Source organism: Pollicipes pollicipes, unplaced genomic scaffold (genome assembly GCF_011947565.3).
Source record: "Pollicipes pollicipes isolate AB1234 unplaced genomic scaffold, Ppol_2.1 Scaffold_6138;HRSCAF=7277_pilon_pilon_pilon, whole genome shotgun sequence".
NCBI lineage: Eukaryota > Metazoa > Arthropoda > Thecostraca > Pollicipedomorpha > Pollicipedidae > Pollicipes > Pollicipes pollicipes.
This window is the reverse complement of record NW_023596818.1, coordinates 23,430,180-23,454,596: the sequence shown is the minus strand read 5'-3', so window position 1 is coordinate 23,454,596 and position 24,417 is coordinate 23,430,180. Positions and strand designations below refer to the sequence as shown.

Sequence of the window (24,417 nt, the reverse complement as noted above, 5' to 3'; positions counted from 1 at the left end):
CTACCCAAAGGTAGAGGTCATGGCTATTCGACCTGTCCGGAGAAGCAGCTACATCGCGGGAAAATGAGCGTCGTGAATCCGAACGCTCAGAGTTTGGCTGTCTGCCGCCACCAGTTTCAATGCGAAGATAGCCAAAGTTTTGTGGAATTATGATGTCGCGGGGATAATTTCCGGCAAATGCCCCCCAAAAACAATTATAATGCGAAGGGAGATTTAAAATTTGGCGCACTTTGGCCCGGCATGCGCGCGGCGCAGTCAAGCGAGAGTTTCAGGACATCGATGTTGCGCAGGCGTCCGCCGCAGTTGAAGGATGCTTGGAATACTCGGAGTAACCTATTTGAATCTCTGGGCAACAAAAGACACGCAATGTGTGCATTCGAAGATGAATGTCGCCAGCAAATGGCAGTCCAAAGATTAATTAATGGGAATCTTGGTGATACATTTTCGCCAACAAAGTGTTCTAGTGCACAACAGCAATAGCACTATTGCTGTTGTGCACTTGTGCAGAGTCCAAGAAGGTAACGCGGCATGTTTCTGCTATTAAAGCCTTGACCATATTCATCAGCGGACGGTCGACAATTGTCTAATGCGTGGCAAAACCACAATGTTGGTACATGTTATCCATGTGGCAACGCATAACAAATGTGTGATGGTCCAGAGGGAGAGGAATAACGTCAATCTAAGTAAAGTTGCTTGTATTAAATCAAGATGAAAAAGTTCCTTGTTGTACTTACCACAGTCACAATCAGGGCAGCCCCTCAGTATTTCGCTGGTAGTTGTAATTAAATGCCACAAGCGCGTCCCCTTGATAATTCCGCGTCTCCAGGTCGGTCACTTTTTTAAAGTATTATCCGGATATAGTGCTTGTCCTACTAGGTTTGGTTATGTGATGCCATTCTAAAAAAATGATATCATAACGGGGAGGGGGGGGGGGCGACTCGGGGAATTTTGTGGTGCACCTTACCCGAGGACTCATGGGCAGAGAGTTTCGTGATAGCTCCGAATGGTGGCGGCCTTCGCGTAATAGGGCTAAACAAAACAAAACCCGCTTTTGATTCATTAAAAGACACTTCTTGAGTAGCTTCGAGTGTCACTCGCAAGTTCAGGAAGACCATCCCCGTCGAAAAGTCAAAACACTGCTCTCAAACTGTTTTGCGACACACCATAGTCGCGTTACATGATATAACAAAATATATGCCTTAGTATTCATTTTTTTGTTTATTCGTTCCATAATATTTACCGACCTTTTCAGTCGTAGGCTGCCCCGTTCCACCAAAAATACAATGTTTCACGGCTGCGTCCTCCAGTTACACCTTTCCGCTGCAAGTTCCGCTGCGGAACTGTGGAACTCGAGGAGGAATCTGTGTTATCAGTCGGATGCCGACCGGACTCGCCAGCGATCTCGCAGCATTCCCCCGTTAAAGTTTTGATGTTAGAACCATCTGCTGTGGCTCTAGTCGGGAACCGCCATCTGTGAATAAATGTATATTCGGTAAGCCATAGGGCTGACGAGAGCCCGCCCGAAATACAGACGACAAATTCGCCACGCGCCGAGAGATACGCCCTGATTTTTTGCAGCATGCTCCGCCACGTGGCTGCTACGTTGTTCACACCCCAAGCAAGGTTTTAGAGAGCCCCCGAAGCAGCAAGCGATGGACTAGAAGCTGGCCACGACGGTCGGGGGAATCCGACGAGCAACCCCACGGAAAAAGGCAAAGAGAACGTGCTTTTCCTTCGTCAACGCCTGAGCGGTCCGGGGTCTCTGCAAATCGGTCGCCGAGGACCCAACAAGGTCGTTGAAATTCCATTCTGGTGGATCGTGTCTTTATGTGAAACTTTGCGAGCGCCGCGAGATGCGGCAGATCAAGCTTCCGTTCTGTGATCTGGATTGGGCGGCAAAACCATAGGCGTGGGGTTAGGTGCCAGTGGCCCTCAAGCTGTCACCTATTGGAGCCCAGCAGGCATGCCAACCTGGTAAGACCCTGGTCACCGAAGCGATGGTGCTCCGAGACTTCAGATCCGTCGGAACAACCGCGGGGCCTGTAGACGGGGCAATAAGTGCAACACGCGACCAAAATATCCAACCGACTCTGAACATATTGAACCCGCTGAAGTCAATATAAAACCAGTCATATGAGAGCTCCGCACTTCGAAACGGAGCTTCGAAGACACGGTGAAGCCCGGCAATGACCGCCCTGCCCTTGTGACAATCGATGCTCCTCGAGATGGGCGATGCTTGAAGCCACATTCCAATGCCTGCAAGCGCACCAGATGGCTTGTTTGCCTACCCAGCTTCCTTTGCGTGCTTGGTCATTATGGTGTGGAGCCGGATGTAAAGCACTGAAACTACAGGACAGTGCGCATAGCGTACATGGGCGGAACCAGATTGCGGCTGTGAAACCGACCGTACCGTTGCGCCAGCATGACTCAGAGTTGCATGCAGTCGTGTGGCTCCTGTCATGGTCGTGCGTCTGATTCCACTCGCTCCGTCCTGCTGCCGTGCACAGAATGCTGCCTGAGCTTCCGATCGGTGACAGCCGCTGCTATGTAGAATGCATTGCATCTGCGTGGTGAGCCGTAGCCAAAAACGTTCATAATCATAAGTTAAATTATATTAAAAAAAAGACCGAAGGTATTGTGGGTGCGCTTGCATGACTTTGCATAGAGAGCTCTAACCATGACAAAATGGGGAAGGAACAGCAGACAACAGCTTTGCTGGCTCTCCTCCGCCTCCTTCCTTGCTTCATTTCGAAGACCCTCTCGACAAAGCTGATTTCTTTGAGCTTCGCTTCTCTGTCTTCACTTTTTTCATTGTTCCGGGGTCAAGGCAGTGCGGCATAACACCTAGAAATGCGAGCCAGTCTGTTAGCACGTGCTAGGCAGCCGGGTCGGGCGCTGACGACGATGTCGACAGGCGACGCTCAGGGGCCGGCACCCCACCCCGCGTTTATCACACGCGCCAGGCCCCATGAATGTAACTGCACTTCTGATTGTCTTGTGACAAAAAAAGGTGAAAGATCCAGGAGAGTTAGCATCACGTCTACAGCGTTGCGTGGAAGAAATAGACCCAAAATGCCACTTGCAGCCCAGTTATTTGTTGGAGCCCGTTTCTTACCTCCCCAGGCCGGCGCGCAGGACGCTGTGGGGCGACACGCACCGCTGCCCCTGAGCATGTCGTGTGCCGTGCCGGTGGTTTACCTTCGCGGCCGCCGCCACGCCCCACTGAGCCCACCCGCGCACCCCCACCAGACAACAGACCGTGCACAAGGCTGACAGGAACCGCAGCGATGGGCGAGGGGGGGAGGGGGAGGGGGACGGCGAGCCGGCCGGGCCGGCCTTGGCCTTGACACCGTCCGGCACGCACCGATTCGCTGCAGTCAAGGGCCGATGCGGGCTTCACGAGTTAGGCCATAGACACCCATATGCATGACAAGCGCAGCCCGCGCCCGTGTGGCAGCCGAAAGGTTACGGGATTCGACCGAGACAAGCGGCTCTTTGGTCATGAATTTACGGCGCGGCTGCTCATAATACCCCCTGATGACCTTCGCCGACAAAGAGACGGCCGACCGAGCCGGCTGGGTGACTAGTGACCTTGGCAGGTGTCACGTGCTCACCGACAAAGTCGTCCTGGCCGGCGCTGGGGATGAAGAAGCTCTGCACGCCGCATGTGGTGCAGAAAGGGTGCTTGGCGTGCAGGGGACCGAACGTGCTGAGCTGGCCGTGGCCTTTCAGCAGCCGGAACTGGTCGGTGGACACGGCGAAGTAACGGCTCTGCCGCTTGGTGCAGGTACCACAGCTGACGACCAAGGCTTTCGGTCACAGCTCTGGTCTTGTCTGGTTACGGTCTGGTCTAGTCTGGTCACGGTCTGGTCTAGTTTGGTCGCGGTCTGGTCATGGTCTGGTATGGTCTGGCCACGGTCTGATCTGGTCTGGTCTGGTCTGGTCTGGCCACGGTCTGGTCTGGTCTGATCTGGTCTGGCCATGGCTTGTCTGGTCTGGTGCGTGCCATGATTAAGGACCAGCAGTTGCATCGCGTACTCTGGTCGATACTTACTCCTGCGCTGGCGTCTCGGCTCAAGAAACGAGGTAGTATGGATGGCGTACTTCCAGCTACTAGAAAATCTAGATCTGGATCTACATCTGGATACAGAAATCTAGAAAATTCCACACCTATGGTGTCCACTAGCCCTGCACCAGATAATGCCACTCGCTGCTGTCGCAAGTAATTGTTCACTCTGCAACCTTATAACGGTCCACTCGGCCATAGCTGAGGTTTATAACGCCGTGCGCGCGGATATGGCTGAACTATAGCTGTGCGGACGGCAGCCCTAACGGATATGGCTGAACTATAGCTGTGCGGACGGCAGCCTTTACGGATATGGCTGAACTATAGCTGTGCGGACGGCAGCCTTTACGGATCAGTGGCAGTTCACCCCATTGGTCCACCACAGTCAGCACAAGGGAGCTGCGCGCAACTATGAATGGAAACTGTAGCCTGGAGCTGACCTGCACTCGACAGCGGTGACCTGAGACGGCGCGATGACCTCAAACCGGACCTGACCACAGTGGCAGCCACCCTTGTGTTTCTTCACTCCCTGCTCGTCCATCACCTGTAAACAGTTCATTTTCACCGTTCATTTTTGCAGGCACGGCAAAGCCATTTGTCGACCTGTCAGGAAAGAACAGGAGGTTTCATGCCGCGAGGCGTGCAGTGTTACAGAATAGTAAACCTGGGTGATTTTTGGAAAATATTTGATTAACTGAACAGACGTTCAGTCTAATTTCACGATGTCACACATGGCACAAGCCGCTTAGGGCATGGGTCGCATGAAGCATCAGAAGTAATTCGTACGAAGCACAAAACCAGAACTAAACAGAACAACAGTGCTGCACAGCAAGGGCCGCACAGAGGACATGCCTCACAGGGCGTGGGCCACTCAGAGCGCACGTCGTGCAGAGAAAGCGTTATGCAGACCTCGGCTTGACCCCCGCCTGGCTGGAGTCAGGCATGAATTGCATCACTCGGTCGTTAATCGGAGAATTGCTCGTGGTCCACTGAGCCTATGTACACATTGACCGCACTGTTATTGTGGGGAATTTCTAGGTCAAAGATAATGGGCCGCGTGACAGGCTTGACTCCTTGGCCGGCGGTGCGGAACAATGGCTAGACACATGCAATAAAAAGCATCTACGCCGCTGCACAACATCAGCCAGCGGTCTGCGCGATAACCGCGTGAAAGCTCGGGTGGGTTTTTTCCCGGGTTGTAACTCACCATTGTTTTCCGTTGCTGTACGCTTTAATTGCATGCGAGTAACAACATACAAGTGATGCAATGTGAAGCTGCTGCCAGGAAATAGTAAACTGGGCGCTCCTTCGTTTCATTTCGGATGATACGTTCATTCGAGACATCTGGTTTCGGGCTGCGAAGCAATCTGTCTTGCGGCACCCAAAAGTTTGCGAACATTCAGTGACTTCATTACAGGTCAGGGGTCTGAGCCCAGTCAGGGTGGAACTCGACTCAAGTCTCACGACGTTTTGGGGCTGGGACTCGACTGAAACGATTCGTCTCGCAGATGAGCCAAGCTGAAACTCGGACTCACTCGGCCTCAGGCCGGAAACCTAACTAAGTATGAACCAACCCAAAATAGAAGGTCGCAGAAGCCTGGATATATGTATAATATCTCCAGCGCGGATCGCTCCCGTGGGCCCGTAGCGGGTCGTCCGTCCTTGCTGGCACACCACCATGGGCACAATACACCGGCGGTGGTGTTTGTCACCGGAGGTGCGCCGACAGCGGGAACGTCCCTCATACCACCGGCGGTGGTGTTTGTCATCGGAGGTGCGCCGACAGCGGGACCTTCCCTCATACCATCGGCGGTGGTGTTTGTCATCGGAGGTGCGCCGACAGCGGGACCGTCCCTCATACCATCGGAGGTGGTGTTTGTCATCGGAGGTGCGCCGACAGCGGGACCGTCCCTCATACCATCGGCGGTGGTGTTTGTCATCGGAGGTGTGTCGACAGCGGGACCGTCCCTCATACCATCGGCGGTGGTGTTTATCATCGGAAGTGCGCCGACAGCGGGACCGTCCCTCGTATCATCGGCGGTGGTGTTTGTCATCGGGGGTGTGCCGACAGCGGGACCGTCCCTCATACCATCGGCGGTGGTGTTTGCCATCGGATGTGTGCCGACAGGGGGACCGTCCCTCACACCATCGGCGGTGGTGTTTGTCATCAGAGGTGTGCCGACAGCGGGACCGGCCTTCATACCAGTATGTTGCAGTTCCGGTGCAGCGGCTCACCCAGGGTTGACAGCACGTATTACAAACCTCCAATGGGCTCCGTGCTGGCTACAATCACTTTTTGTTTTCTGGGCGCTGTTCTCATGCTAGGGGACCATACCATGAATCACAGAACCCCACGTCATGTGGGTCTAAAACTGAATCAACTAAGATGCCAGCATTCATATGTCATGCTTTTCCCGGGCAGAAGTGAAAAAATCACTTCCAAAATTCAGCGATGGGAGGAGGGTTAAAAAAGTTCATAAGGCATTATAAAATACGTAGCTGGTATGTGGAGTAGATTCCTGTTTGGGTCCTCCTCTTCAGTCAGGAAGCGGCTTTCTCCACAGCGTTGAGAAAGAAATGGGTCAAATTCGGCAATAAGCTCGCATTCTGTGTATTTGAGGAACATAGCTACTATTTTACCATGTTCTAACCCTACCCACCTCATTTTGCAGAAATACGCCCCTGGTATACGCCTCTGGTTCATGAGCCAGTAGGCCGTATGTGCTAATCATCCCAATTCGCAGCATAAAAGGGTCGTTTATGCCATAGGCACACAACGCTGACTGGTGGAGCATGTTATAAGAGTTGATTTGAAAGGTTGTACTCGCCCTTCACTGTACGTCTGTAGAGACAGCTCCGCGTCCGCATCCACATCAATATTCACACTCAAAAGGGACGCCCAAGATTTTGCTAAAATTCACACGAATGATGGGGTCGACATGTTGATCACGCTGGCGCCCCTCGCGCCCCGCACATTCGAAGCTATGACCTCGAAAGATCTACAGGGTTAAAGGTCGTTCAGCCCGGACCCGTACGATTTTTCTGAAACTCACATTAGCGATAAGCTTGAATTGCTGCTTACGGCGGTGCACCTCGTTTCGAACCGCATTCAAAACATTAACAGCCAAAGGTGTGTGAAGTTCAGGCCGTTGCACGCCTACCCTGCAAGATTTTCTGAAACTCACATTAATGATGTGGATATTGTCTTGACATTATTCAAGGAAGTTGGGGACCGCTTCTGTAAAACATAAGTGCTTTCTCATTTCAACGCACCGCGTGGTCTGAAGCGGTGCAAGCACTTGCATTCCTAAATTGGATCGCTCAAGAAACGTCTGGGGCCATCTGAGACAGATATTGAAGCTTTAAAAAAATCAGACAAGTGTGTGCCGCAGTTTTTAGCAGACAACCTGCTGGGGGCAACAGTAAAGAATGGAGAAATTTTGGCTAGAAGTCTTGAAGACAACAGCATTCATTCATAGCTGATGTTGCCGCGGGATGAAAGATTTCACGCAGCATCTCCACATGGACGTTGTCGAACAGAATGACTCTCCCGTTTACCATCTTTATTGCACAGTAAGAAGGTTGAGGGACTATTTCGGGCTGCACCACAGTGGCCCGGGTTGATTGCGTTCATTTCCCGGGGAAATTCTGGACGGGTTAGAGTTGAAAGCCTAGAGTTGTTTCTCTAGACTTATAGGGACGCTGGTGGCACTGCGTTACCCCTGTAGATGAGACCTTTTCACTACATGTTGGCCAGTTGGGGACCCCTGGAAATGTAATGGGGTCAGAAACCCATTGAGGTCCGAGACAACTCTTTGGGGGATTCTTTGGGCGTTTGGACCTCAGTGCGATTTCCTTTGAAGAGCTTCCGGCAAGGGCTCGCTCAAGGCCTCTGAACGAGTGGCTGTCCCGCTTCCCTCCCCCTTAACTACACCCGTGGAAGCGCAGAAAATTGTTGCTAAACATTCCGTATCATTCCATGCCCAGTAGCTAGTTCACGATAAAGAATTGAACCTCATGAGCCTAGATGTATTGCAGCTCAGGAGCAATTCGCGTGTTTCACGACGGTGCACTCCAGTCTAGAAGGTAAAAAACAAACTTCCGTGCCTAACAACTGCACATGGAGAGTTTAACACGCCTTTACATTGCTGTGTTTTTGCGAAATTTAGCGATTTCTGTTTATTGAAAATGTATTGAATGCCTGTTTGCATCTCTGTTATAGACTATAAAGCCTGGAAATCCGTTTCATATTGTCCGAATGCCAAGCCCTTGGCCTTGTTTTGAAAAGCGTGCATATTGTGTCATATTTTACCACAATAGTTAAGTTCACTCCGATTTACGGTCCTGTCAAATATGAATGGTAAAGACTCATCGGCATCATTCTGTAAATATGATCGGCATTGTTCGAAATCACACCTTTTTAAATCCTCCCTAAAATCACGCGCTGTAAGGCGCTCCCACCTGGAAAATGTTGTACTGCATGTCGAGGGCGTGGGCGCTGACTCCGTCTCCGTGGGGGTGGCGGCTCGGCACCGGTCGCGGCGTGGACCCTTCTGCGGACAGCCAGCCCTGCGGCCCGTATTTCTAAAGCGTTAGGCCGACCACGCGGGCCCTGGCGACCGCCGCGCCGCCTGCGGACGCGAGAAGAACTACGGCAGCGGATGGTGGGGCACGATGTCTGTGTGAAAATGTATGAAATGCCCATGGTTTGCCATTTGTTAACCAGTCAAATTTGAGCCTCTAGCCAAAGCAAAGACACGACGACCAACATTTGTCACCATTATCATGATGCACTATGCAACTTGCCACCAGCTCTGGTCTCATGTTGTTTATTAGTGTTTTCAGGCGCGCCGACTGCAGCGGTCATTTGGCGCCCATAACGAGTTTTGTTTTACCCTACCGTCTAGAACCGTGTAGAGTCCCGAACTTGAAGTCGAAGTCCCGAGGTTTTATTGCTCTGAAATTGTTTTCGTTTGTCCCATCCCAACAACGCTGCCATTCGTTCTGCAGAGAGGTTTTTATTGCAGGATGAACATCTCTAGCAGGGATAGAAAGAGAGCGTACACATGGACACACCGCTGTTCGCCTTGCAGCCCCGGCAGTCACCTCGTTGCCGGAGATTCCAATGTGACTGGGAATTCAACGAGGGTGACGTTCTTTCGAGCCTGATCCAGATGAGTCAGACGTCTAGCATATCCTGTACAAGGGGACATGATGGATAAAAATACCTCAGACTAAGAACACTGCTCAGAGAGTCTGTCAAAATCAGATGTGAAGATTCGTCACTGACTTCAATGCAACGCAGCATCTTGGTGATTGCTACCAACTCCGATGTGAACACCGACGCGCGTGGAGGCAAAGAAAACAATCGGATGGCGCCGCCGCCCACAAACGCACAACCCACACCGCCAGAAGTTTTGGATCTGTCCGTGTCAGTAAGTGTTTAACCGTCATATACCGCCATACGCTCAAGTGCCCTCGACCTCATTCTATCTGGCAAGACGACACTCTTTTTCATTTAGGCCAAAGACCTATCTATTGATGGTGAGACCAAATGCCAGGGACGAGTGGACACATGATCTACCCGCTTCAACCTTCGAACGGGAACTCGCTTTCCCGCAGCAAGGCTTGTATTCGGAGGCCAAAGATCACGGAACGTACCCGAGGTGCACTGCGACGAAAACGGACAGCAGGCCGTGAAAACTGTGTTATATGCCGGATGGGAGGGGAACTGTCGCAGCTTACGTGCATAACGTATACCGAGCATTTTCCTTCTCGCTGACAAAGGCGGCTCGTGCGATTCCACCATGAGGTTTGCCGTAGGTGATGCGCGGAACGCCCCTGTGATTACACGTAAAGCGGTGTGATGGACAGTGTCCAGGACGCGTTTGGTGGACTCACACGCGCTGTCATAAATAAAACATGCGTAGTCCAGCTTATACCGTACGTGTACAGTGATGTTACTGGTGTGCGCCTGAGTCCGCTCCTGCTCGCGCCGCCAGTGCTGCTGTACCTCGGTACGCCGCTGCCCCGGCCGGCGGTGTACTGCCTGGGGCGCCGCCCGCCGGGGTCGGCGCCGCCTGCTCGCCTCGCGTGTTAAAACAGTTGCCGTCTCGCAGCGCTTGTGTCTGGGCTGAATGACCGTGGCCTGACTGAAAGGAGCGCGAGCAGATAAAACACGTAAGACTTGAATAGTATGACTGAGCGATACAATAGCAAAAGCGTGCCTCTATCTGCACCATACGATGTGCGCGAAATGCATTTTAGTATGTTCAAGGATTTTAAACGGCTTTCGCGTAGCGTCTTAAGATGGACTTTACACGTTAGTCGGCGGTCAAGGTATACCGCGAGGTACCTAGCCGCAGGCTCCGCTGAGGTATGTTGACCACACAGACGAATATATATATATATATTTTATATATATTGCCGCATTGCCGACTACGACAAAAATGCATGGCTACAGTCTCGTTGCTAGAAAACTTGAACCCGCTTATGGTGCTCCACTTCTCGATACGATCCACAGCCAACTGAGGATGCCGCTCCATTGATGAAGCTCTTGCTGCGCTAGTCCAGATGGTAGAATCATCAACAAAAGGGCAAGACCCACAGACTGGCATCCAAACCCCGGTGTCGTTTATCATAACGGCGGTGATACGCTCAGGACACCACCCTGGGGCATACCATTAACTTGGCGGTGCCTCTCAGAGAGCACGTTCCCAAACACGGACACTGAAATAACGGTCAACTGAAGTTTTGAAGAAAGGTGCCCATATTGCCGCGTATACCATACCTTTATAGTTTAACAACAATACCATGACGAATACCAGGTGATATCATAGGTGCCCTCTATGCCAAAAAAGACAGTGCCAGTGTGTCGATTTGCTTTAAATCCCTCACGAATCGCAGCGTCAAGAACTGAAAGATTATCTGCTGTGCTGAGATTCTTTCTAAAACCACATTGTGCGTTCGTAAAAATGTCGTGATGCTCCAAAAACCAGGTTAAACGGACATTAACCATCTTCTCCATCAACTTACAGAGCGATGACGTGAGACAAATGTGCCCATAATTATAGTATAATATATCATCAATCATATAATATAATATGATATAATATAATATATTATAATAATATCATATATAATATAATAATATTATAATAATTATATCAATTACATCATAATTGTATAATTATAAATGATGTAAAGGACCTAGCCTCCTTTTTCCCGGCTTCAAGAGAGGCACGACAGTAGCTTCTCGCCAAGAAGCTGGGAATTCACCTCTGGTCCAAAGCGATTTAAAGACCACTAAAGAAACTCGAAGCGCGCGACGCGGCAGATGCTTAAGCCCATCGTCGTGCACAGTGTCCGGCCCTTCTGACACGCTGCGAAGCCTAGCGATCGCCGATTCCAACTCGACCAGCGTCAAAGGGTCATTATATAAATGCAATCCACTCGTCGAAAAGTCCACTGCAGATTGCTCACATCGCGTTATATGCCGCACAAACTGTGGGTTTGTGTTACCACCTACGCTGCGTTGGGCCAGGGCCCGGGCAACCTCATTTGCAACATCCAACGGGCGCGCTACAGCCTGGTCGTTAACACACAGCACCGGCAGAGCTATGGGTGAAAACTGACCCGAAATACGCTTCATCTGGGCCCAAATCTGCGATGTCGGCGTAAGCCGGTTTAGCGTGCTCACGTACGCGCGCCAGGAAGCACGCTTCGCCTCCCTTACAGTGCGCCGAACAAAAGCTCTCGCTCTCTTAAAGGCTATCAGGTTTTCTACATTGCTCCTAGCGTCAAAAGCCCGAAACGCACGTTTCCGCGCCCGTGAGGCGCTCCGACACTTCCGTCCACTACGGAACAGGAGTACGTCGGAGAGCGCCAGACGTGCGTGGGATACAACTGTTGGCACACTCTAAAAGTCTGTGAGTAAATCCTCAATAGAGGGTGGCGTCCTCTCAGGCTAAGTTATTAACGATTCTTTGAGCCGAGTTTCAAATTTGCACCAGTCCGCTTTCTTAAAATTCCAGCGTTGTGGTCTAACACTCAACGCTCCACCTCTCTTAAACCGGACCCACACTGGGAAATGGTCACTTCCCATGGGGTCATCTCCGACACTCCACTCGAGGTGTTGGACGAGCTGGGGACTGGAGAGGCTTAAGTCTAGCGCTGACGTCTGGCCGGATGACATTGTAAAATGTGCACGAGTTCCTGTGTTTAAAATGCACAGTGAAGCACCGTGGATAAAAGTCTCACACAGCCTCCCACGAGCATTGGTGACGTCACACCCCCATGCGGTGGGATGCGCATTAAAATCGCCTAGAAGAGGAAGTGGTGAAGGCAGTTCGGCCAGCGGGCATCTTAGGTGCATCAACAGAAAAGCGATGCCTGGTGGAAGGTAAAGGGAACAAGCGGTGATGTGACGATGATTGAAATAAAGCCGCACGGCCACAGCCTGAAGCGTGGACCACAAGCTTAACATCCTCGCTGGCACGCTATGATGACCTGCAAGGAGGACAACACCGTGAGCAATGGTCTCCGTCGACGCGTCGTTGCGAAACATCGCATATCCTTTCAAAGAGCAGAAATGCTCAGACGCTAGCTTGGTGCCTTGCAGCGCCACGGCTGCAGGAGGGACCCTGCTGACGACAGCCTGGAGATCGAGGGCGTTCGTCTTTATTCCTCTACAGTTCCACTGTAGGAGCGCCTGTAAAAGGTCGCATTAAAAAAGCGGTGAGATGCAAAAAGCTAAAACAAGTCCCGTCTTAAAAGAGATATGCTGCGCCAAATGTATTTGACCGAGACCGAGAGCTACGGTTTAACTCCGGGGGGGGGGGGGGGGGGGGCATGCCCCACCCTAGAACGAATCCTTGGGCTCCTTCCGTCAAATGGAGAAGGGGGGCTGGGGCACGCCTTACGCCAGCGTATCCAGTCCGGGGTGGAGACGGGGGAGGGCCCATCGGCGGGCCTCTACCGGGTTTCGAGGGACTAGTGGAGGCATCCACCGGTCTCCGTGGCGATGGAGTACTGTTTCGGGTGGCGGGCTCTTTGTCTGCCCCGGACAGACGGCTTGCCGCCTTAATACGCTCCAGCTCGGCCAAGCGCGCTCACTCGGCCTCGCGGGCGCGCCTGTCAGCTTCCTGGCGCTCCAGCGACACTGCCACACGCTCACAGGCACTGGAAAGGCGTGTCTGTAGCGAAGGATCTGATTGAGTCGCAGACGAAGGGACGTCCGACGGCGCGCGGGGACTCCGACCACGCCGAGCCGTCGTCCAACCGTCGCCCGTGGGTGATCCAGCGCGCACCGAGGAGGCCAGCAGAGCGGCGTCTACCGACTGCTCGATCGGCGGGGAGGGAGCTCGGAGTGCCGGCTGGGAGTCGGGCGTTCGGACCGAGGGAACAACCGACAGGCCAAACGACCTCAGAAGTCCCACAAACTGAACTGCCGTCATGTGCTCGATGGCATTACTTTGTGGCAACGAAGTTTTCACTTTGGACGCATACGATATTTTCGGGTGGCCATCGTTGTAAAGTTCACGAGCTTCACGGGAAGAGACGTTTTTGGAGGTTTTTATCGATATAATCTCCTGTTTTTTGCATAGGTTGGGCATGTACGGTCGTACGTCGTGTGTGGGACTTGATCCTTGCCGCAGTTGACGCAGTGGGGTTCAACAGAGGTGCAAACTTTGCTCGTGTGCTCGAATGACGCACGTTCACCACATACTGGGCGGTTACGACAGTGGAGATTGGTGTGGCCATGTCGCTGGCATTGGTAGCACCGCATGGAGTTTGGCACATAAGGACGAACCTTTACTCGAGCGTATCCCATACGTATCTCGGCCGGCAAATCGGCTGGACTAAACGTCAGAATGAGATTGTTAGTGGGCATCAGCTCTCCTCCCCGTCTGACGAGAATCCTACGAGCGCTCGTCACGCCAAACTCTGAGAGTTCTTCGACTATCTCATCCTCGGCGACGTCACGAAGATCAAAACGGAACATCCAACCGCGGCGCGAACGACAAACCGCTAGACCCGTGTGGACGGGCCCCCGCGCAACCGGATATCCTGGCCGGCCAGATAAGTGGGGTGTTGGGACGCACCGTGACTGACCCGCACGACGCGCCCCTCAGCCACCGGGATCTGATCCACCCGGGGACGCGGGCGTGTGGGCACGGCGACCCCGATAAAACGAGGATTGGGAGTGGTGAGTGGGCCGGATGCGGGAAAGCGGGTAATGGGAAGGGAGCGGACGGGACAAGGAGTGGGAGCCCACGTACCGGCAGGGTCGCTACACCCTGAGAGGAACAGTTTGCGCTGTCCACCCGTTACCGGAGCTGGGACCCGAGGGGGTGCTACTCCGATACACCGGCCAAAACCGGTGCCCCTGCGGGATAAGTCTCATGACAAAAGGTCTCAATGTCATGATAAGGATGCGGAAATGAACATGCGTCATCTGTGTAGCAGCCAATCCATTACCTCAAATGTTCAGTTTCGCCTGAGCCTCAGACATCTAAAGCCATTATCCCCTAGCCCTGACACGTGTCAGCTAACTTGCATCCTGTGTCATGACAGATGGCATGGCATACCGTCTGATACACAAATATTCACCAAGGTTTCGCCACAGTCCGCTATGGCTTGCCTTCTCGAAGATTAATTGGAATGGTATCAAAAATTGCATGCGTTATCGATATAAGGGGGAGAGCCAAAAAAAGAGGCGCTGCACCGGACGGTGTAGAGGAAAATACACCGAGGTCAGGCCAAGGTCAACAGTTGGTAATCTTAAGTCGAATCTGTTTTATAGCATTTTTGTCACATGGGTTATTACCACATGGGAGATAGATGAAGTAGTCGGCTTCAAGCGAAAGTTTGACCGGTAAAAGGCCAAATGTATTCATTTCATGTGATTCTCGAGTGGTTTCATCTTGTAGTCGAACCAAACATCAGCCAAGGTGAGCTGAGATCGAACCCAGAAATGATCGAAATCGCAAATTTTAAAGCTATGTAGCGGTCTACATGAGTTGTATAATGTCTTAACGTGCCATGAAATTTTCATGAAAGTAAGTTGAGGTCATGTGAGGCCAAGTGAGGTCATGCGATACTGATCTCTCATTTAAGTTGCAGAGCCACCATACCTAACAGGAGCAGTGATCAGCGATGAGCATGATATGTTGTGCTATCATGTGCCATCTTTCCGTCAAAATATTCGTGCATGTGTATATCTAATTAGACAGCAGATTGTGCATGACTAACTAGCTGAGCTCCTAAAGTTCCTCCACGATCGTTGACCTTACATTACGTATGGAGATCTAGGCAGCACCTCGCAGGCGGTGAGCACGATAAAGGCCGCATTCAGAATAGAACAGGGACACAGATGATGCTGAAATAATGGTGTCCATTTCTGTGAAAAGCTGTTGATTAATTTTCGCAAAAATTGAAGACGATTTATTCCGCCAACTTTCTTGTTTACGCAACGTGATTTCTTTCAAAAATTGAGGAGCTTTTGAAACCGACAGACGTTTGCAGCTTCTTCTCCCAGCAGTCGGTCTGCACACTTGATCTTTATTTTTTGCCTCGTAGGCATTTGTTAATTTCAACGGCTACATTTCTTTGCTGGTATGAATATACGGCCGAAGTATATAATTATTGTTTGCGCGCACAAATACACCGTTCTAATACTGCCGATCAGGGATTTTTATATCTGAAGACCGCCATGCCTGCTGACGGCAGGACAGGTGAAAGTTGTTCGCGCCGAACTCTGCAGGAACTCACTTTTACAAACAAGACTTTCAGATGTGTGCTGATAAGAATTGCCTGTTGTCAGGCGTCGGACGTTTCTTGGCAGTGCAACTGATTGCCCCCATGATGTCTCTCAGTGGATACCGGGACAGATCATGTGTCGGATATTACGGCAAGATCTCGAATGTTTTCCTCACCACCTCACCACCCTTCAGTCTGCTGAAACAATGCAAACTGTCATTTTCAAACACTCAGGTGATGGTTTAGATTTAACCATTCAACTGTGAGAGATTGCGTGAGCCATATAAATGTGTGCAAAAATAACGCGCTTATGTCGTGATTGCAAATCCTCGCGTGTAAGTCACAGCCAGACGTTATGCTATTTGCAGCTGTTCTTTTTATCGTTTGAAGTCATTGTCTTCATGCAGGGACGCGGGAACTATCCTCAAGTTGGGGGAGGGCAAATTCCAAAGCGCCAAAATGAGCCCTCTAAGATAAGATAGTGAGCCCTCTACAAGCCCGAAGGATCCCTTAAGTCAATGATGGGCCTAAAACACATGTTAGAATTGGCCCATTCTGATCCGTACGGGCCCTCCGCAGGGCAAAATAGGCCCTCTACATTCAATAATGTGCCTTCTACCGGCTAGAATGAACCTACTAGATACCACAGGTTTAAGTGTGGTCATCTTGGGTCAGAATATGGGCCCTCGCTGGGCCAGAATGGGTTCTGTACAGGCCAGGATGGACCCTCTTCAGACTAGAATGGGCCGTCCACAGTCAATAACGGGCCGCTACACAGAATATATTTTATATAGGCCAGGATAAGCCCTCAACAGAGCCAGAATGGACTATTACATGCTTGTATCACCTTTTTACAGTTCAGAGTTGATCCTTACGTACCAGAATGGTCCCTCCAGAGGCCTTTCAGCGTGGGGGCCGTTCCCCCTAGCTTTCAAGTTGAGGAGCGAGTAGCCCCGTTACCCTCTCTCCCCGGTAACCCGCGTCCTCGTCTTCATCTTAAAATGCTTCCAATAGCGTGTGATAAGTGATAGCGATAGGCATCTAGTGTGTGATATGGAGTGATAAACATCTGTAGAAACCAGCGTTGTAGCCAAGTAACATTGGAAATGGATGGCGTCCGGCCTGCTGGTCCCTGACATCAAACATTAACAGTAGTAGTAAACATCCGATAAGACAGTAGTAGCAGCCTTATTCCACGGGGAAAAACCAAAAGAATGATATATATAGATACAGATTCGTTTCACCCGGTCTTTATTCCAAGGATAAGGCTATTACTACTGTCTTATCTATGTGGATAATGTTCCTCGCAAATGCACTTAATAACTCTAATGACGGTACATTGAAATGATCCACCACCCTTTGACTAAATGACAGCTACCTCTTCCTTGTACTACTCCCACCTGTTGTTAACTGAAACTGATATAAGGACATGAAGACATAAAGATATCTGGGCAGCAAAGAGCCACAAGAGCCCATCGAGGTTGGCCTACCTCAGGTTCCGCACACATCCTCAAAGCTATAAAGGATCTCTGTAGACCGATAGAACTTGTGCAAACGGTTTTTGAACATTGTTAGAGAGAGAGACTTCCGCAACTTTGTTTATCAGCCCATTCCAATGATTCACTGCTCTTTGACAGAGTGGCATCTGCCTCTTCATAGTTCTACTCCCATCTTTTGCTAAATCAAACTGGTTTCCTCTATGTCTCGGTCTTATTTCCAGTACTCCATGCAGATCTACCTTGTCAATCCCCTTCAGAATTTGGTATGTGTCTATCAGGTTCCCCTAAATGATTTTCTCTTAATTTCGGCCTAATCTCCAGTGTTCTTGAATATCTTTTTTATCTATCCCTTTCATAATCTTGACTAGTTCTATCAGATCCCCTCTAAGTCTACGATATTTCAGTGAACACATCTTACACATCACATCATCTCATTCCCTAAGCCTGCCTATCTATTCTAAGTTCCAATCTCATTTTTTAGTTGCTTTTCGCTGCACTCTTTCCAGGCTACCTTTATATTTCGGGAAGCATAGGACCAAGCCTGTACGCAACATTCTAGGTGTGGTCTGGCATGAGCTAACTATAACTTTTTGACAACATTCTACTCTTGTAATGGGCATTCCTGTTAACAAGTCCCAACACCTGAAGTGCCTTGTTCTTAGCAGCTCCTCGTGGTTTTTCAGCTATTAAATCCCAGGAAATGATAAACCCTCAGTTCTTTTCTTCCACGATCTTGTCTAACCCCTGGCCCCCATCTTATAAGTAATGCCCTCATTGCCAGAACTACTATAATGCGCCACCCTACACTCATTTTATTCAATGACATTTGCCACAGAGAAGCCCAGCTCACTTATTTCTCTAGGTCACATTTCACTAGGTCAACCTTTTTGACAACCCTACCAATTTTATGTCGTCAGAGCATCACCTTACTTTCTAACCCCATTTCAATACTATTTACAAAAATAATAAAGAGCGAAGGGCCCAACACCGACCGCTGTGGAACCCCACTATCCTCTAGCTCCCAGTAAGATTTTGTACCTTTGAGCACTTCTCTGTTTCTTGTCAAGCAGCCAAGCTGTAAGCCATCCAATAATTTGCATTTCAAAGCCATGCAATTCTAACTAACATAGCAGACGCTGGTGTGGCACCTTATCAAACGCATTACTAGAATATAGATAAAAACTCCCGAATATTAGTCAGATAGGACCTACCAAAAAGAAAACCGCACTGACTTCTATTTATCAACTGATGCCTATCTAGTTGTGACTCAGTTGTCATTGTTAATTGAACCTTAGTGCATTTCTTTACGATCTGGCACAAAAGTTAGGTAAGACTGACGGCAATGTAGTTGCTGACACTTGTTTCGGTCCCCTTCTTAAATACCGGTACTGCATGGGAATTGCGCTAGTCCTCGGCTGCTTCGAAGAAACTCAATGGGCCATTTCATATTAACGTAAGAGGATAAGCTAAAACACCAGTGCATTCATACAACAATTCACTTTATATCTGGACAGGCCCGGCCCCGTTATTAACCTTGCTTTTCCTTCAAGCTATCCCTTAACATACCCTCGGTCACCGTCAAGTCCACAAGACTGCCTTCAGTCAGAGTTCGCCTATGGCCCGGGGAATCACACAGAGTCGCCTTTGTAAAATGTAAAGAAAACTGCCTACTATCTGCACCTATAATATCTCTGTCCTCCAATAACGGCTTCCCATCCTCCTCGAGGGGGCCTCGAGGGGACAGAGAGTCCCTTAGGTTTGAATTCGTATTTGCTAAAAGTTCCTTAACACGATCAGAGTAACTGTCTACTAACGGCATTTCTGATCATATTTTCGCTATCGATTAATATCGATATATAGTATTTCGATTATCGCTAGCCTGATTTCCTTTTTAGCCTTCATTAAGCAATTCTTTACGCTGTCTAGTTGCTTTCTGCGTCCAGAACTTTTTGCTCACCGACTTCACACCGCACAGTCGTGCGTCGACGCTAAAAAGGGCGTTCCAAAACAGTGGAACTAATTATCCGGCAGCATTTTTTAGTCATTTGAACATAATTAGCCTGCGGTCTGCTAGCAACTAAAAATTCAGGGATTTTTCAACTATGAATCCTACTCTCCTGATTTCCCCTACCGTAGGGGTATTTTAAGCACTCCAAAAAGCTTTTAGGAAATCGTACTTACTACCACTAAAAATGCCAGATATCTATAAAACCAACGCTGCCACCTGTCAATGCGACGTTCCCTGTGCCAGATTCGCTATATTGCAGCTGTCACTTATCAACGACGCTGCAGTGATTCTGTCGCACTCCGCAGTGATTCCAAAACACATGACATGAAAATACAGTAAGAGATGTTTTACCGTCGCGACGCTGCCTTTCACAGATAGACACTTTTTTAAAAACCTGTTTCTAGCCCTCCACAAACTACTTCTTTCCTAATTGAATGTGCTTTATGTTTTTTCACGGGCAAAACATACATTTAGAATACAATAGAAACCATATGGCGAGAAATTTACACCGTAAAGGGCGCAATAATGCATTTTGATTTAGATGTGACTCATCTCTTCCGCCCACATTGAATGCATAAACGGCGGATGAATGATATGCCGCCGTTCGCCGGCGATTACGGCGCCGTGCGCCCTCCGACCTTTTACGTCAAAAAGCAGGCGGGCCAAGAGAGACCGCCCGCTTCGCCAGGGCGACTGTTGAGATGCTTTTGAGGTGCTCTTATCGCTTCTATGACACTTCATCACACAGCTAGCTCTATGCCAGGAAACATGGAGAAAGAAACCCACCGATTCATGTCAGTTCTTGCTTTACGATCTCTCTGAACAAAAATGAAATAAAATGTGAAAGCAAACGTTTTCGTTTTCACTCCCGAAAATAATCTCTTTACGCTTTTAATGGTGACTCGTCTAGCTTAACAACCAATTCCTAAACAAATGTAAACGGATTTAATGATTATAATTAAAACTTGGCTAAGATTTCCATCTAGTTAAAAATATTGCAAATTAGGTATTTCACCAAGCCAGCAAACCGCGAGTGTCTTGTATCGGCTACATTACTTGAGGACGGTACATCGGTCGACACTGAGATGTCGGATTCACGCCTCTGTCGACTGGCTGTCGAAATGGGCACAAGGCGTGAAAAACTGCCAAAAAAGGAAAATCCGTCTAAACCGCAGCTGTGTACGTGACGTGTGGCACGTGTCAGCATCACACATGCCGTCATGCGCCTCCCGTTCAATTATCTCCCAAAGAGTGCTAGCTTCGCGTCGCTCCGGCCCACGGTTGCCGAGACTCGGCCGCGGTTTCGAACGGCCGCTCGCCAGCTTCAGCGAAGGGAGTTTTTTTCGGACCGCCCACGCAAAACCAGGAGCTACAAAAGCAATTCACGACACATTCCACAGCATTCCATACGTCAACATTCCAACACTCAGCGATCAGCCGTTAGGCCTGCTCACAGGTCAACAGACAGACAGACAGGACACTGTCCTTCAAAAAGCGATGTAGATATGCAGCACCCGTCGGCATTGGCCAGCTACCGCTTCTGGATAACAACGTGAAAGTGGAAGGGAAATGAAAATAAGCAAGGTATAATCTAACCCAACTGTTCGCGGTGTCCAGATTATTCTGACCACGCCAGCCCACACGACATTATCACCACGCTGTCACGTGGTGAACGTTACCTTGACTCCTTGTGGGTTTCGTGGCATGGGTGTACCCCTGAAATAGGATTCCGGGTTGGGCTGCAGTACAGATTGCTGGGAAAATTACATGTATGGTCACGATTATTGGTGACTCGTTGGCGAAATATAACGTGGTGACTTTTTGTGGAGACTGAGGAGAATTCAGAATGTTGCTGCATGCAATCCTTGTAATAATGTTGTTCTTATTCACACCTACTTTACAATGATCCAACGCAAAATGAAACATGAATGATATAAGTACAAGTAATAACTGAGCTGCTATCCGCACTCCAAAGGCACCGACACCATGTACATATTGCCGAGGATGTCATAGCGATCATTAACAATAATCAGTTCATCGTCTTGAATGGATCCAACTCCTGTTTTGGTACTAAAACCAAGTTTTATCATCGGGGCGTAACGGTTTCTCCATGCCCTTTACACCCGTTGATGAAAGCATATTCTTCGGAACAATGCGAATGATTTTAAGCCTGTGATAAAGCTGCCACAAAAGCATATTTTACTTAAGCATCACCTTCCTGTTGAAGGCAGTAGTCTGTCAGTGTAGGCTTCTGAAACGAACGTGGTTCGCTCCCACAACAATAGTGATTTGTGCAGCCTTGCCGTCCGAGGGCGGCCAATACCCTTATTCAAATTATTAAAAGCAGAGCTAGTCCTCTAGTACGGCTGTACTAGGAGGCAACGTTCAGCTTACGAATCTCAGCATCTCCACGGAAATCTGGCTTTCATCCTCACATGGTTTGTGCTGGATGCCGCTGAGCTAAGATTTCCCGACTGCCGGCTATTTGACGGCCGTTCCAGGCGACGTCGTTGGCGGCCGACCGTGTCCGTCGTGCCGTCATCGTCACAGAGTGGTGCTGGCTCGCAGAGGTTGGTCGTGCGTGCGCACCATGTCGGTGCATATGTCGTCTGGGAGGCGCGACGCATACCTGCCAGCTGCGTTGAGTGTAAGACGGGTGCTACGACACGGCAGGAGTTCTCCGAACAGACGCCCGTGGAGCGCTGGGCAGCCACGCCGCGAAACATGCGGTTCGGCGACGCGCCCGGTCACTGCTGCGATGCAACATGGGAAGCCGCACGCGATATCGGAGGTCACCGCCGTCGCTGACTCCATGCACTGGCCAGCTCACCTGCTCGCCGCCGCCGTCTGCGCCGCGCCATCGGCCCGTGAGAGCGGCGCCCGCTGTGGCAGAAACACCGACGGCCCGCGGCACGTGGTAAAAACATTCTCAGTGCGCGTATGGCCCGGGCCTTGGGTGATGTGCGATGCCGAAATGTTCTAAGGACTGGTCAGCGTATTAGTCAAAAGCGTTCACCAGATTTAATTCCTTTGGCCGGAACAGTTTGTCGATGGGACAGGACAGTTGCGATAAGCTTTTCCCTCCAATCCCTCGCAATTCCTCTACTTTAGAAGCCCCATTTATGGTCAAGGACTGGAATGACGCATACTTTTGTCGCTGTGGAACACCTGTTTTGCAGGCCACGAATCAATGCACGAAACGAAGCAGCTGCCGCCAGCCGACGGCTCACTCGCAGCGCATGCGCATTCCGATCTCTTGTTAAAAAAAAGTCGGCGGCCATGACCGAGCCATCGAACGATGGCATTTCGGCCTCGCCAAGGAAGCGAAATCGTAGCCCTTCGGATAGGTGATGTAGCTCCAATCAGAAAGCTGTCATTTTGTATTGCCCTTTTCGAAGCATACTATCATATATATATATATATATATATATATATATATATATATATATATATATATATATGTATATATATTTATGTTGGAGCTTCAAGGTCGTCGAACCATTTTCAGAGGCTATTGAGTTCAAATCTGTTGATTGCATGGGTTTTGGGGATCAGCGCCTACGCTGAGCAGTGTTGCTGACTCAACTGAGCTATCGGCATTGGTACGCAAGGAAATTTAAAGACTCCTCATATATTCCATGTGACCTATCACGTTATCAGTAGTGTGGCATTCGCCAGCTGAGTGCTGTGTAGATGAGAGGGACCATTACGATCGGTTGGATCCACGTAGTAACGGTGCGGTTAGGAGGCCCGACAGTCGCGGCTGACGAAATCTCCGAAGTGTTTGCGAGCAAAGCTATTATTTCGCTTGCGATGCCTTGGCTTGACGGGCTATGCGAAAGCTTAGCGTGGATTGAAGCCATGTTTTTTCATAAACTTGTGGCGTTGTTGATAGGGTCTTGTTATCTTTTATTGTTTTGGACATTGTTCCTCCAGCTTACTGCACGTGCTTACATCATGCGTATTAGTGGGCACTCAGTTGTTAAACGTGTGCGAATGTTGTTCGACGCGCTTACTTGGGCGTGTGCTTTCGGTTTTCACTTACTTGTAACTCCACTGCAGTAAGATTTATTTTTTCACCGAAGAGCAAGACGTGTAGTTCGTGTTGTCTTACTTGCTCTAACCTTGGATTGCCTGTTAACTGCCTTTGCTTTCCCTCACAGTTTCCTGTGTTCCAGTGTAACTAAGTATAACACCACTGTTTTAGGCTTTCGGTGTTATGTGTGTTACGCAGCTGACTGCATGCATAGTTGGTGTGATCAAAGTGCGACTATAGCTAGGTTGCTTGTGTTTTGAACTGTGTTGCGCGTGTTGAACCGTTGTGGTTACAGTGACGGATCTGCACGCTCAACCGTTGAGAGTTGGAGTGGCAGGGTGGCTGGAATGAGCATCAGTCAGTGAGCAACATCGCAATCAGCCAAGTTTTAATGGAAGCCCAGGCGGCCGCCATCACGCCTGTTGTCGCTTTCTTGTGGTCATGGGCGAGGTAAGGATGGGGATACCAATGTGGGAGTTGTATCTCATCTGGTGAATTATTTGGCACGCGCAATGGTAGGTAGCAGAGTGCAGTCTCCTTTTCAGCGACGGGGGACTTCATAGCCTCGCCTCCCCAGCTTTGAGAGGAAAGTACGCCAAGTCCCAGGAAATCACTTATACGCCGCACAGTTTTTCAGTGTGACATCGATTTTGTTCCTTGCGGAACGCGCGAGTGCATGAGGAGGCAACACCCCCTTCATCCACCAACCTTTTGATCAGACCCTCTTCTCCCTGGCGGGGGGAGGCTGACTGGGTCAGCGGAAGTGACGCCACCGACAAAGGCACCTCCCAAACATCCGGCGGTGATGGCGCGGCGCTGAGCCAACAACGCCGCGCAGGTCACCGGTGTCATGTGCCGGAGCGTCCCGATTGTCCGCAGGGGCCGCCGGACGCGGTCGCCGTCGCCAGGTCATCGGTCGGCGTGCCCGCCTGATGCCGGGTCGGCGGAAGCTCCAGGTGTCAGCGTGCTGACCACGGCGGGTCAGGTGACTGGCCGGCCGGCCGGGCGTCGGCGGCCGAGCTGGGGTGCAGTCTCGCCGGTCGCCGCG

The 24,417-nt window shown here is 50.2% G+C and overlaps 1 protein-coding gene across 1 annotated transcript; it reads right to left on the bottom strand.

Moving 5' to 3' along the window:
- Positions 1-2,596: 2,596 nt before the first annotated feature.
- LOC119106393 (centromere protein V) lies at positions 2,597-8,609 on the bottom strand. Its single transcript, XM_037230034.1, has 4 exons — positions 8,528-8,609; positions 4,507-4,610; positions 3,615-3,796; positions 2,597-2,844 (listed from the first exon to the last, which is right to left on the bottom strand). Exons 1-4 carry the CDS (start codon positions 8,546-8,548, stop codon positions 2,744-2,746), a joined length of 408 nt encoding a protein of 135 aa, XP_037085929.1. The 5' UTR covers positions 8,549-8,609; the 3' UTR covers positions 2,597-2,743.
- Between the last annotated feature and the right edge of the window lie 15,808 nt (positions 8,610-24,417).